The sequence below is a fragment of the Nelumbo lutea genome, chromosome 1 (assembly GCF_056320005.1).
Source record: "Nelumbo lutea isolate HS-2025 chromosome 1, American lotus-T2T, whole genome shotgun sequence".
NCBI classification, from domain to species: domain Eukaryota; kingdom Viridiplantae; phylum Streptophyta; class Magnoliopsida; order Proteales; family Nelumbonaceae; genus Nelumbo; species Nelumbo lutea.
In genome coordinates, this window is record NC_142684.1 from 192,792,121 (window position 1) to 192,806,967 (window position 14,847).

The 14,847-nt window shown below is 42.6% G+C and overlaps 1 protein-coding gene across 1 annotated transcript; it reads left to right on the forward strand.

Annotated features, from left to right (window-relative positions):
- The first annotated feature begins 11,408 nt into the window (after positions 1 to 11,408).
- Positions 11,409 to 14,111, forward strand: LOC148880086 (transcription factor TCP19-like). Its single transcript, XM_088961906.1, has one exon. The coding sequence runs from the start codon at positions 11,953 to 11,955 to the stop codon at positions 13,165 to 13,167; it is 1,215 nt and encodes a 404-aa protein (XP_088818032.1). The 5' UTR covers positions 11,409 to 11,952; the 3' UTR covers positions 13,168 to 14,111.
- The last annotated feature ends 736 nt before the right edge of the window (positions 14,112 to 14,847 follow it).

Genomic DNA, 14,847 nt, shown 5'->3' on the forward strand with positions numbered 1-14,847 from the left:
AGGTTGTTTTATGAGAAAATAACACTGGTTTTGTTTGGAGTTCACATCTTCGCCCCACAAGGAGCCACCCCACAACACCTCATAGCACATCCCCGCCATGTATTGGGTACATCTCCCAATGATAGTATCAGTCTCAATGATGTCATCATTGGGAAATGTTCCCAATACACAGCGGGGATGTGCTGTGGGGCGACTTCTTGTGTGGTGGAGATGTTATCTGTTTTGTTTCGTACCAGTGCTGGGCAGCAACATTTTCAACATGGTCTATATTATCCAAGGTCCAAGATGATGCCACATCATTGCTCCACTAGCAGCAATGCACCGTTTTCTCAGAAAACATTGAATTTGGCATTGCTCTAGAATTCCCAATTTCCAAGGCATTGTTGGGAGCAATGTTCTTTCAAGAAAAATGGTACCAAACAAGAGGGCGTTGTTTGAAGTAGGGATGTCAATGGGTTGGGTTAAATGGTAAACCTGGGTTGACCTGGCCCTATAGGGTTGGGTTAGGGTCAAGTATATTTGGTTTAGGGTCGGGTTAGGGTTTTGATTCTTTGACCCAAGTTGGGTTCGAGTTTTGGCTAACCTGCCCCATCGGGTCATGATACCTTGCATATATACCAAGTATTCTTGCAATTTTTTGACTTTGAACTTTATAGGCTTAAAGTTTATAATTTATTTATATGGAAAAATAACACCTTAGAACCTATAAAACAATTTCCTTATTTAAATTAATACATTTTAGGTCTTCAAAATGTGTTAAAAATTACATTTAAAACTATACGGGTAAAGTCGAGTTGGAATCAAGTTAAACCCTATAGGGTCGGATCAGGTTTAGGAATCATGCATTTTTAAGTCGGGTCGGATCGGGTTTGGGTTGGAGTGTTGGAGGGTCGGGTTAGGGTTGAGGCAAACCTGTGCCGAACCCAACCCGTTGACATCCCTAGTTCGAAGCATCACTTTCTCTGATATAGCACCTACGCAACGTCGTTTTCTCAAAAAGCGACATTAATACCAAACATCACCTTAATTTTAGGCATTTGACAAGGTGCCAAGCAGCTGGTTGGTAAGGTCTCTTGCTAGTCGTAGGGGAGACTTGGGATGGGTTGGGGGGTGTAGCCTGATATCAAAATATAAAAAAAAAGGCATTTGAATATGTCTAGATCATATGAATTAGCACTACCAACTACCAAGAGGACCACAAAAACTCCAACTATGAACTTTCACGAGATTGCGGATCCACGAGGCTACAAAGTTGCAATGCCACCATCCCACAAGGCCGCCATTTGTGAGGCTGCAAAGCTGAGAACATCTAACTCTTCTTCCTCATGAGAAGGGAAAACCCAATAGGAAAATATATAATAAAAAAACTCTACTAGTGTGAGTTTATCTTACAATGCTAGTCACAACCTAAATAAAGAAGACCGAGAGGAGGGTTACATCGGTTTGATAGTTATTAGCACTAAAACTTTTTTTGAGCTTTTGATCCTGATTTATCTTTTCATACTCAAGCTAGGGTGTCCTCAAAAACACTCATAATTTAACAATGAATATGACACTCAAGAGAATGACATAGTGAAATAAAAGCTTAATCACTTTGTCTTTTGAAAAATATTTTAAGTTATGGGGTCCAAGGTTTAAAAGGCTAAAGGCGTAGTTGAGGCGTAATAGCCCAAAAAGGTGAGGCGTAAGCCTCAAGGAGTAGCAAGGCGTAAGCCTTAAAGTTTATGGAAAAATTAATTAATTTTTATAAATTGATAGAAATAACATATAATATGCCAAATTAAAATGATAGAAAGTACACATGTTCGTAAACTAAATTCATAAGCAATATGTTTCGGCATTTAAGCATTAAATAATATAAACTAATCAACTAACCATTATAAATATTTTACATTTCATATAAAAACCAATTTAGAAGAAAGGAAACAACTTCTTCTTCTTCTTCTTCTTCTTCTTATTATTATTATTATTATTATTATTATTATTATTATTATTATTATTATTATTATTATCATTATTATTATTATTATTATTTATACTAACGATCCATTTGAAATAATAACAAAAATCTCACTTGAGTTGTCTAAAAGAAAAGAACTTCATTAGTCATTTTTGCATTGAACTCTCTTAGAACACTAGAACACCAAGAAAAACTAATAGAATTTGATTTGCCTTATTGTTTTTTCTTTTTCAATTTTTTTATTTGGCATATAATTGTTGAAGTGTTCTCTCTCTCTCTCTCTCTCTCTCTCTCTCTCTCTCTATATATATATATATATATATATGTTTGCATTAAATCACTAAGTAATTATCGATACTTAAGACTTACGCCTTTTTACGTCTCAGGCTATGCCTCGTGCCTTTAGTGGTGAGACTTATGCCTCATTTTGACAAAGGCTTAAGCCTCATATCCTTGAGGCAAAATTTGTGCGCCTTGCCTAAAGGTGTACATCTCACGCCTCAAGGCTTAAGCCTTTTATAACAATGATGGGATCCTTAATGTTTGAAGGTGAATAGGGTAGATGAGTACATCCTTGAAAATTTTATTTATTTAATTATTTTAACAACTAAAAGACAAAGTCGATACTATCTGATCCACGGTGTTCCAAACCGAGGACACAATAAGATAATCCTACGAATTGGATGAGGCTGTGGTGGAAGGACGAAGCTGCATACTGAGATATGCAACCATGAGAAAGGTCAGAGGCCCGATGAGTTAATTCCCAGGTAGGTAATCTGACGCTCAAGCCAATTGGGCAGAGAAAGAGGTGGTTGGCTGAGCAGGTTGAAATAATATTAGTTTGGGCCGAAGAGATAGTGTAGAGAGATATTAGAAGAGTGTTCTTCCAAAAGTCCCTTACCTCGAGCAGGGAATGCCTATTTATAGTTGGGTGTTTTTTGTTTCAGATGGATAGGGCTCCCAGAGTTGTTGGGATGAGGTCATCCGTCGAGGGCTTTGGGAGGTTTCCTCTTCCCTAGCAGAGTCCGCTTCCTTGTCTATGTAGGACACTCCTTAGTTGTGCTCTTCCATCACATGTGGTGTCAACGTGGTTTGAGAGAGAAGATGTTTGTAGAGGTTGCCACATGGCATCCTTGGCCAGCTTAACCATCACCTGAACACCATTCCCCTAGTTTCGAAGTCGAGGAGTGTAGTGATTGGTCGCAACTAGGCATGAAAGAGTTTTGTGGTCCTTGGCTGAGGAACGTTAATTTGTTCTAGTTGACTAGCCCAAAGTAAAGCTAGTTGCTGGGCGGACTGGTCAGTTTAACGCTCGTGCTGTTTTCAAGATGGGTTGGCAGACACGTCATTTTGTTTTTCTGAGGTCACGCGAGTGTGAAGTGCGGTGTCGTATCGATGCTATTGATCAAGCTTGATCTGAACCGTTGGCTACCTCTATAAAAAAGGGGTAGGTGAGCCATTTCACTCTGTCATATTAGAAGAGTCTGTGCCTTGGAGTTCGGTTGATGTTTCTTGCTTGATATCTCAGGAGTCTTGAACTTTTTTTTTTCGATAAGATGTCTTTCACTATGTCTTCCTTGTCTTTCCTTTTCATTGGGCACACTTCGGGGGATGAAAGTGAGGGTAGTCCTTGGTGTGAGGTGACTAAGGTTAGGGTACCAGAGACTAATGTCAATGTGGCTGAGGTTGGTGACAAGGACGACGGTTAGCTCCAAGAGATTAGTGCTGATGTGGCAGTCGAGGCCAATGTGGAGTTTAGAGAGCGGTTTGCCTCGGCTTCGTGTAACCTTTCTTTAGCTGACCTGGCTCGGATCCAGGAAGTGTATCGCATTCCCGGGGAGTATGAACTGAGGTGTCCTAGGATCGAGGAGAGGGCCATTTCGGCTTGTCCCAGGGAGATTTGTGTATATGTCCATAGTTTGATAGCTGGCCTTAGGTTCCCTTTAGATCTTGGGGTAGTGGTTGTCTTGAAGTGGTATGAGACCTGCCTGTTCAGTTGATGCCCAACTCATTTCAGTACCTGGTCGGGCTGCTCTGCTACTAAACTCTCAAGGACATTGAGATCACCTTGCTGATGTTTAGATGCTTTCTCCACTTGAAGAAGTACAAGCAGGGGTGTCACTACTTGTCGGCCAGGTCAAACACCAAGGTGCTTGTTGGGGCTCCCTCTTCCATTAAGCACTAGAAAAAGGGATTTTTCTTTGTGAAGTGTCGAAGAGGTAGGCCATTCTCCCTCGTCCTATCCATTCCGAGGACCAAGGATAAGTGTCCTTCCTAGACCATACTACTGAAGGAGAAGATAACTATTGTGAGGCGGATAGTGCGAGTGCACATTAGGGAGTACATCGTCTCGATTGTTGACCAAGGATAAGTGTCCTTCCTAGTCCGGTCCATGGGTTTCACGGTTTTTCTTTTTGGTGAGCTTGTCTAACTTTGTAATGAATTTTGTAGGCTCGAACTTGGCTGGCATTGAGGAGAGAGCTCGACGTATGAGGTCACAACTACAAGGATGGTGCAAGTAGCTAGGACGTCGAGTACGCAGCCCATGGCTATAAAAGCTTCAATGCCGCTTAGTGGAATGCTCTTCTCGACAGCGGAAGAGGCCGAGGTCAGTGGAGGAGGTTGTGGTGGTCGACTCCAAGGAGGCCACGACTCAGATTGGGCGGTCTTTGTTATAGAGGGGGGACGCTCCACAACACGCTTTGGATGAGGGTTCAGCCGTATACGTGCCACAGTGGTCAGTTTGGCCGGAGGACACCCTTGAGACAGAAGGGGTGGCCAAGCATCTAGCTCGGGGTGTGATGCTCCTCGATATTAGGAAGGAAGCCAACAGTCACACCAGTAGCTTCCTGGAGAGCGCAGCTCTACATCAAGTCAGTGCGGTGAGTTCAGTTTTACCTGTTTGTTGTTTCTCTTATTTTGTGCTAACTATCCGATGTCTTGTAGTCGGTTTGTTTGGTTATTGGCCTTGTCAATCGCCTACGCGGGTTGTGACAATTTTATGAGTCATGAGAGGTAGAGAATGCCCAACTGAAGGCAGAGTTGGTCGAGCTAAAGCGTGGCATCAAGGAGAGGGACAACACATTCCGTAAGCTGAAGGGTTGCATCTATGATCTCAAGGAGGTGTGAGATGCGTTGAGGAGTGAGCTTGAGGAGGCCGAGGTGAAGATTGCTCGGGCGAAGGAGGAGGGCATTTCCATGTTTAGGTTTTCAGAGGCCAATCAAAATGAGCTGGACGATTATGCTATTGACTACTGGCAGGAGGGATTTGCTCTCTATTAGTGGAGGGTGATGCATGATTTTCTGAAGGTGGCCAAAGTCGTTTAGGGTTTCGGCCTGTTTGATGTCAAAAAACTTGATGGGGATGCCGTTATTGTCAATACCCAGGAGCGAGCTGAGGATCCCCCAACAGATTGTCGATGTGCTCCCTTCACCCCTTTTTTTGTTGTATACAGCTCGGTATGCCGAACTTACAATCATTGTATCAACTTTTTCATGAATGGCAATTTGGCCTTTCTACTGAGCATTTACTGTGTTGTTTTTTCCTTCTTTTTTGTTGTTGTGCTTTAGAGTTAGGTTGGTTGATAGGAACCATAGGCCATGCTTTTATACTTGGCTCTTGGGCTAGTCACAGGTCTTCGATTTCATACTGGTCAAGGTCTTTGATCTTCCTTGGTTGAGGTCTCCGGCTTAGTGGCCTCGGTCTTTGCTGGCCGATGTCTTTAGTCTTCGATGGACGAGGTCTTAGATTTGACAGTAGATGGCTGGATATCTTGACTTCGTGGCCTCGTTATCATAATGGTCGAGGTCTTCAATCTTCATTGACCGAGATCTCTAGCTTAGTGACCTCAGTCTTATGCTGGCCGAGGTCTTTGGTCTTCACTGGCTGGGGTCTCTTGCTTAGTGGCCTTGGTCTTATGCTTGTTAAGGTCTTTAGTCTTTATTGGCTGAGGTCTCTAGCTTAGTGGACCCAGTTTTATGATAGCTGAGGTGCTTCCAAGCTCTCAACATTGTCAGGGAGCTCAGTGGCACTTGGTCTTGGAGAGTTTCATGCTCTTTGGTTGGGTTAGTCGTGGTCCTTGATTAGCTCTGCTTTGACTGCGAGTCAGGTGGGTGCACGAAGCTTGATGGCCATCCTCTTGCCATTGTGGTAGGGACGTCATTCCAACAGTGCCCGTCGAGGGCTTGTTTTGGCCTTGACTGTCTGTGGTCGATCGAGTCCTTCGTGAGGTTGTTGTTGCGTTGTGATCGTTGGTCGATGTGGAGTTCGGCCGTTGGAATTTGGTCGGGCTATGCACAAGCGTTGCTCGTTTGTGCTTGAAGAGGATTCTTTATTTATTGAATTTGTATAGTCTAGTTGTCGTTAGTGTTCGGTGTCGATGGTTAATGATACATTTTAGTCGTGGCACTCTAGCTCCTTAGATAGATTTTTGTGCCTAGTTTCCCCTTTTAAGGGCTATCCCACTCGAGATGATGGCGATGACCCTGACTGGGGGAGTTCGAGCTGGGGGCTCATGGCGCGATGCAGTTCTTCTCTAGGCTTATGTTCTTTGATGTCAATGAATCCATGAAGGTATTCATATCGGACAAGGTCTTCTATGTGGTGGCAAAGGTCCTGGCATCTCTCGATGTCGTGTCTGTGGTTACAGCGGAAGTTGCAAAACTTGTCTCGATTTCTCTTGTAGCCCTAAGTTCTTAGAATGTGAGCTCGTGGAGCGTTGAGTGGAGTGAATTTGTGATACATCGATGGCGAGATCCTCAATCTATGATCAGGCCATGATGGTTTTCATCCCCCCTACACAACGCTTGGGCCTCTTCAGCATTCATATACTTCTATGTATGCTTCATGAGTAAGATCAGGTTGGGCGAAGGGTTCTTTTGCAAAGAGAAGCTGGACATCGAGGAACATAGTCCGCTCAGGATGGCAGTTACAATTTCTAACAGCTCTAGTGCTCGGACCTGGAGGTCCTCGGTGTTGAACCTTGTCAAGTATTCCCTTAAGGTCTCTCCTTTCCTTTGTTGCACTTGCATGAAGCTGGTCAACGTATTCCTGTGCCATTTGCTGGCATTGGACCATGCTAGGAACTGCGTCTCCAGCTGCTCCCTGGAGGATATGAATCGCAAAGGAAGGGAGGCATACCAGGTTCTGACAACTCCATGGAGCCTCAGACCCCTCAATGTGGTCATTGGGGCCCGAGGCTCCATCGTATTTCTTGAACAGGGAGGTCACCATCTGGCTGGGGGGAGCTCGTCAACGATCTCTTGGATGAAGACAGGTACTTTAATGATTTGTTGACCATGGTGCTTCTTTGTTGGTCGAGCCGTCGAAGGGGTAGCGCTTCTATGCACTTGGCTGCTCCAGTTTGGCCAAATGTTCTCTTAGTTCTTTGATATCAGTGTCTCTGTCGGGTAGGACCATGTTCGTAGATTTCTCCCCTTTTGGGATTGTAGGCTGATCTCGGATCGAGTTGGATTTGGTTACCGAGATTAGTGGCTGCTGTAGACGTTGGCCGGGCCATTCTTTCACTGGCACTCGGGTGTAGTGATGAGATATACTATGGGCGTCATGCATGTGAGGGCAGGCTAGGGAGCCAAATCTTCTAGATGCATGCAGTCATTCGAGGTCGAATTGGGCCCTGTGATTATCTACGTGGGGCCCTTTGGGGTCCTCGGTGTTAGGAATGAGGATTGGCTATAGTAGGTGCCTGCGTGGTAGGGTGAGTGGCTTGGGGGTGCAAACTCGTTGCCCTAGTATCTCCATCATGGCTAGGATACGATTGATTTTCTACTGCATAACTTGGAATTGCATGGGGTTGATCGTAGTTTAATGCCGGGGTTCCTGAGGCAGAGAGCTTTGAAGTGAACGGGATCCCTGAGATGGGGAACGGGTTCCAGAGCGGTTGGATGTGTTTTTAAGAATGGTTGCTTTAAGCGCATGGAAAGGTGTTTGGGAAATGAGTTTTTGTATGTTTTCCACAGATGACGCAAATATGATGTTGTCTGATCCGAGGTGTTCTGAACCGAGGACACAATTAGATAATCCTTCCAACTAGACAAGGCTGAGATGGAAGGACGAAGCTGTGCACTGAGATCTGTAACCAGGAGAAAGGTCAGAGGCCCGAGAAGTTAATCCCCGGGTAGATACTCCGATGCTCAAGTCAATTGGGTAGAGAAAGAGGTGGTCGGGCTGAGTAGGTTGAAATAATGCTGGTCTGAGCTGAAGAGATAGTGTAGAGGGATATTCAAAGAGTGTTTTTCCCTTACATCAAGCAGAGAATACTTATTTATAGTTGGGTGTCTGTGTTCTAGATGAATAGGGCCCTTGGGGTTGTTGGGATGATGTTGTCCGCCGAAGTCTTCTTGAGGTTTCCTCTTCGTTATTGGAGTCGACTTCTTTGTCTGTATAGAACACTCATTCTTAATTGTGCTCTTCCATCACACGTGGTATTGACATGGCTTGAGAGAGAAGATGGCCACGGAGGTTGCCACGTGGCATCCTTAATCGGCTCAACCATCACCCCAACACAATAAGTCTTTGAGTTTAGCAACTTCATCTCTTATCAGATGACCCATAGATGATTGCAATGATATAAAAGTACATAATAAAAAAATATAGTAACAGAATTAAAATATCTAAATTATATTTTTATTTAATAAAAATTAACAACTCCTAAATTTTGTTATGGTTTTACTTATATCATAATATGACTAAAAAATAAATAAAAAAGAGTCATTTAAGCAACGTTGAAAGTTATAAAAGTATAAAGAAGTAAATAATTATTGTGTAAAATATTTATATATAGAAAATGTATAACAAAAGAATTGCAGTTTTAAAATTCAGCTTCTACTTCTATTACTACTTTAAAACATATGTTAAATAATATAGTAAAAATATTTATAAAAATAGTGCAAACCATTTTGTATTATTTTTTATGAAGTGAATAAATGATAATATATAATTCAAATAGCCAATTTATAATTGACATGCATATTTAATTTCCACTTCACATAATCAAATTCACTTTCCAGTATAATCAACGGCGAAGAAAATTAAGAGAAAAAAAAATTTTCATACATTGGAAAAAGAAACACAGCCATAATATGAAAATTACCCATTCCCCAAATGGGTTTGCCAATATATCTTGACAGTAGAAGGTATTCAAAATGATATTTCATATCTTTTGTTTTATTGATATATCTCATATTTACACAGTAGACAGATATAATTATCTTTACATCCTCTAATGATAAAAAGATGTCATTACTCAAAGTTGGTCCCAGATATATGGGCTAGAATTCATTTTTTCAAGCTTATCAGCGCGAGATTTTAACAACATTTTATATAGTGGGTTGCATTGTTGTATTATAAGTGTGAGAGAGATTGATTTTGTTAGTCAATGGACAAAATTGTACTCTTGTTTATTTTCTCATTTCTGCTGGAAATAGTCTTAAATACGTCTTGTTGTTTGATAGTTTTGGCCTTGGGGTTGGGTTTCCAAATTTTCTTAATTAAGACAAAATACGCAAAACCAACATTAACTAACAGAACCAAGTAAATAATTTAAATATTAAATGCCCAAGCAGTTTGGATATTCTAATTTATTAGAGATCCTCTTGATGGCTGAAGCAAAGCAGTCTACACGTTTTTTCAGTTAATTACTACTACGTGCATAGTTGACAGAGGGTGCACGTTCATAGGTTCCAATTTTGATTAAATTCTTGCTATCACTTCAATTCATATTCCCTTTGTTGGTCCATACATTATATATATATAACCTTGACAAGTATAAATACAACGAACTCTCTTTTTAACTTTACTACTATTGTATTACTTTATAGTATCTGGTTCAACCGGGGTCCGACAGGGAGAATTATCATGAGGAACAAGCTTGATCCCCCACCCACTTTTTTTTTTTTTACTTTTCTTTTCTGCTTATTCTTTTTGTTGGTAGAACCAACCAATTTAGGGATGTTAAAATGGAGGAAATTTGCAACTGGACAAATTCTGTGTCAAAATAAAGTCTACTGTATTTTTAGCACAAGTTGGTTAACCCGGGTGGACCACAGGTCCACCTCATTAAACCAGGTCCCCCACCCACCCCATCCCTCAAAGTGGGCACTGCCATATGATTAAGGGAACAACACTACCAACCTACATTTTCCATTTGATCATGACCAGTAAGCACTTCCACATAAACACTTCCATAAATTAAAAGGCTTCATCAATATTTTTAATTGAAGAGCTTAAATCTCTTGCAAGTTAAAATCATGCTCATATAGCATTCAGCCGTACAGTAAGAATATCTCCCTATATATATATATATATATATATATATATATATGTTAAATTCTTAGGGAGATATTCTAACTGTATAGATAAATTTCATGTTTTCAAAGCATGCGCAGAATTTTTATTTATAGGGAATTACTAAATGAAAATGTATTATTTTTATTTTTATTATTATTATCATTATTTTTATTTATAAGAAATCTGAAAGCTTGGCGAAAATGGGATAAATCTGGTTTTCATTAGGAAAATTTTTATGGATTGAAACAAAGTGGGTTTGACCCAAAACATTAGGATCCCACTTTTATCATAAGCCCAAAAGAAAAAGAAAAAGAAAAAATCATGGCAGTTGATCATAAATCCAAGGAGCAGAATGAATAGGTGGTGATCTAAATTCTTAAACCATGCCACCAAGGATCAATCAAAATTCACGTCAATAAGATGGGCCCCAGTTTTATGCGAGTCATGGGCATCCTGATCTGAAATGTCGTTTTACTCTAAAGATGGTATGATGATAAGTGTAGCGGGAAGCACCAAATCATCACTTCATTCTAAAGAGAATAAAAGAAAAAAAAATGTTACATAAGTCGTTGAAGGGGGTTGTAGCTAAAAAAGATGTGCATTTGGTATAGAAGGAACAGGGTACATTTTTGTCAACAAGCATTTGACATGTAAAGGGAGACTCATCCTCTCTCTCTCTCTCTCTCTCCATAAAATTTAATGAAAACCAAAAGAGAAAGAAAACCATTTGTTTTTCTATTTTTCTGTGGTGGGACTCCTGCCGCTTCATTCGGTTCAGCAATTCAAATTACAGAAATCTAAGTTCGTCCTATCCCATTGGGTATAATCGGATCCTCGTCTCTCCCGAACTTCCGACTCTCACATTTAGAACCTACAATCATAAATGAAATTGTTCGGAGAAAAAAAAAAAGAAAAATAATGGGAAAGCTTATGAGTTCTTTGGACTTTGGAGACATCACCACACCAGCTTTGACCCAAATGAACAGGGCACCTCCAAAAGTGGGATCCACCACGTGTCCTTATCCCGTAGGGTTCAAGTTGTGTGTGTAGATGGATGCATCGAGGACCGTAGATTTTCTCATGTTATTTTATTGGAAAGTGTATGGTATTTATTAGTTATTCATCAAATATACATACACAGATAGATAAATACAAGTCTAAAGATTTATTTGGCGGTGTGGGAAGAGAAGGGTGGTCTCTCTCTGTCTTCTGGGTCGTCTGGTTGGAGTCGTAAAGAGGATAAAAAGAGGAGAGGAGGGGGTCTTAGGGTTTGTTTCTTCCTTCGCAGTTTCCCCACCCTTTTCTTTTCTTTTCTTTTCTTTTTTTTTTCTTTATGTTTTATTTTATCTTCTCTTCTTCCTTCGAAATCTCTACTTTTCATTATATATTCAATCCTTCTTTCTCTCTGGTTCTTTCCCTCTCTCTTATTAACACTCTCAGGAGAAGAAGAGGAGAGACGCTTCCATTGGGAATGGTTGTGGACTGAAGGACGTCAACAACGACGATACCAATCCTTCTCTATTCTCTCGCTTTTCTTCCTTCTCTGGAAAAAGTCCTTGTTTCCTAAAATCTTTTTGTCTTTCTGCAACATAATAACCCTTGTCTTTCTTGGTCTTGTATCTGCTTTGGTTTTTGGGTTTTCTTTTATCCTCTTGTATTTTGTCTACTCGACTCGATTCTGGGGATGGCGTCTATTCAGAAACAGGAGATTGAGGAAGAAGACGAAAGAGGAACTACTGATCTCACAATGAACGGTGGAGGTGGCGAAGTGCCCGTTGACAACGGAAACAACGTCGAGGACAAGATGGAATCTTCTGATCCTTCTACAACGGAGCCCGAACCGCCGCCTCCGGTTACTTCTGCTCCCTCCCAACCGTCGTCCACTGCAGTACCGCTTGTATTTTTAAAAGAAGAACCCACGGAGACGGAACCCGACTTGGAGGAACAACCACCGCCTATTGGGGTTGTTCCCGTAGCTATGCAGATGCAGATGCCCATGTCCAAGCCCATGCCCATGCCTGTGCAGATTAGAAGAACAGCGGTTCCTGGGAGAAGGGCTTCTACGAAGGACCGGCATACCAAAGTTGAAGGTCGAGGGCGTAGGATCCGGATGCCTGCAACCTGCGCGGCGAGAATCTTTCAGCTCACAAGAGAACTCGGTCACAAGTCCGACGGTGAGACCATTCGGTGGCTCCTCGAACACGCCGAACCCGCCATTATAGCCGCTACAGGTACCGGTACTGTGCCTGCCATCGCCATGTCCGTCGGTGGCACACTTAAGATTCCAACCACGTCTTCGACCTCCGACGGGGACACGACGAAAAAGAAGAGAAAGCGGTCCGCGTCCAGTGAATATTATGAGGTTAACGACGGAGTCTCCATTTCTTCAGGTCTCGCTCCTATAGGAGCCACAGCAGTTGCTGCCGCACCCCAAGGGCTTGTCCCCATGTGGGCTGTCAGCAGTGGAGGAAGAGTTATACCCTCCAACGCTGTCGCCGCCGGAACCTTTTGGATGATCTCTCCTACTACCGCCATTGCCGGGCCTTCGAACCAACCACAGCTATGGACGTTTCCACCAGCTGGGACGCCCCTTATCAACATCTCCGCGAGACCCATTTCGTCGTTTATATCGGCGATGCAGCCTGGAATTAGTATAGCTACTCCTGTTGAAGTTCAGGCTCCTTCGTGCGTCTCCAATAACGCAACAACCTCTGCAGTGTCATCCACGGGAGCAAAAGCAGCCAAGACTTCCACTATGGCCCCAAGTACGAGTTCTACTACCACTACCCAGATGCTTAGAGACTTTTCCTTGGAAATTTACGACAAACAAGAGCTTCAGTTCATGGGTCGCTCTGCGAATAATCGGCAACATGATCAGACAACGTCCTCAAAACAGTGAGAATGCAGAGGGCGAGTGTGTTAAAGGGAATTAGAACCTAAACCCTGCAAAGCTGAGTTTTTTTTTTTTTTTTTGTTAAATGGGTTTGGTCATTCAAAGGGTTTTGTCCATTTTTTTTATTGATTCTGGGAAGAAAAATCTCCCAACCTACAGTATTTCCGCCATTAACGACCTTCGTTTCGTCGTCTGCCTCTCATTTCTTTGAACCCTCATTCTCCCTCCGCTTAACGGTGGGAGTGGAGAGAGGAGGAGATACGTACTGGTGGGTCCAGCACGTGCGCACGAGTGTGTTTAAGTTGGAACGTGTAGGGATGGGGTCGTGTTAGGCGAAGGAGTCTGCTGAGTTTTGGGGAAAGGTGGGGTCCATCACGGTGGTGGGTCAACAAGCGAAGAAAGGGGTGCTCCGTGGACCGTGCGGAGTGGTTTCATGTGGGCCACGATCTGTCGATCATGTGATGGCTGGCGCGGGCCCCAAGGGAAGTGTGGGCCCCAACAGTTTTTTCTCCTCTCCTCTCTCGAGGCGGCCCCGTGGTGGTCCCCGCTTGCTTTTTGGTGTGTTTCTTTTGGGTGGTTCGATCGAGATGAGAGGAAAAGGCTAGGCTGGCCCTGCCGACACGCGTCTGGTACTTAGCTGTTATTGTGGGGACCTCTTCACCACTCGTTTGACACGTGGAGAACGAAGACGTGGCTTGGCGAATATCCGTTATTTCGTCCTTACAACGAGATGATGATGGTGATGATGATGATTGCATCAGATACGGTGGATCTCTCCGTTATCTTCCATACTGCTGAGCACTGCTACACTTTGCAAATATTATTTTCTTTTTCTTTTTGTTTTTGGCTCCTCTAAGGCTCTAACCAATTTTAATTTAATTTTCTTTGTTTTATTTTTAACTTGTCTAATTTATTATCTTCTCCGCTTGTCCGCTCAAATGGACACTCCCTTTGTCTGGTGTGCAGTTTGTTTTGATTTAAATCTTTGTTTCAATTTCAGTTTCGATTTTAATTACTTGTAGATTTCTCGCGCTGGTGGCCTGTTCTTGTTGATGCCTAGTAGGTCCCCCAACCAACCATGGTGGTGGGTCCCAATCTCCTCCACCAACCCCGTCCCCTTCCGTGATGGACCACCTCATGGGATGGTCATGGACCATAGAAAAGAAAAAAAGAACGTTATCTCAGAGATATGAGACTGACGGGGGATTCCCTAACGTGCGATTAGTATCTTAGGTGCTGATGTAGGCTGTTGATTTGACCTAATTTTTTAGGTTCTCTGTATTATATTAGCCCATGCCCATCCATGAAGTGGGTCCATTCATCACTTGGACGGTCTTCTTTCATGCGCGCCCACCCTCGCCCCGTTTGTCCGTCAGTTCAGCTCAGGAGGTGGAAAGTTAAGGTGCATCGGTGGACTATGATAAAAGATACACCAAAATGGCTTCAGATTCCTACACTAATAATCATCATTTTAGAGAATCATCTGGTACTTGGATAGCCCAGCCCATATTGATGTTTTCTTGTAAAAATTGACAGAGATTGTAATTGGATCCAACGGGTGTATGTTACTATTGGGATCCAGGCTTATTAGTTATATGGTCATGATGTTACGACCAGGACAACCTGATCTAACTGGTTGGTAGCGTGTCAAAGTCCCCAAGATTGGTTGACTGCTGACCACGAGGA

What these genes read in the sequence shown, in the direction of transcription:
- LOC148880086 (XM_088961906.1), top strand. Translation starts at nt 11,953, where the DNA reads ATGGCGTCTATTCAGAAACAGGAGATTGAGGAAGAAGACGAAAGAGGA.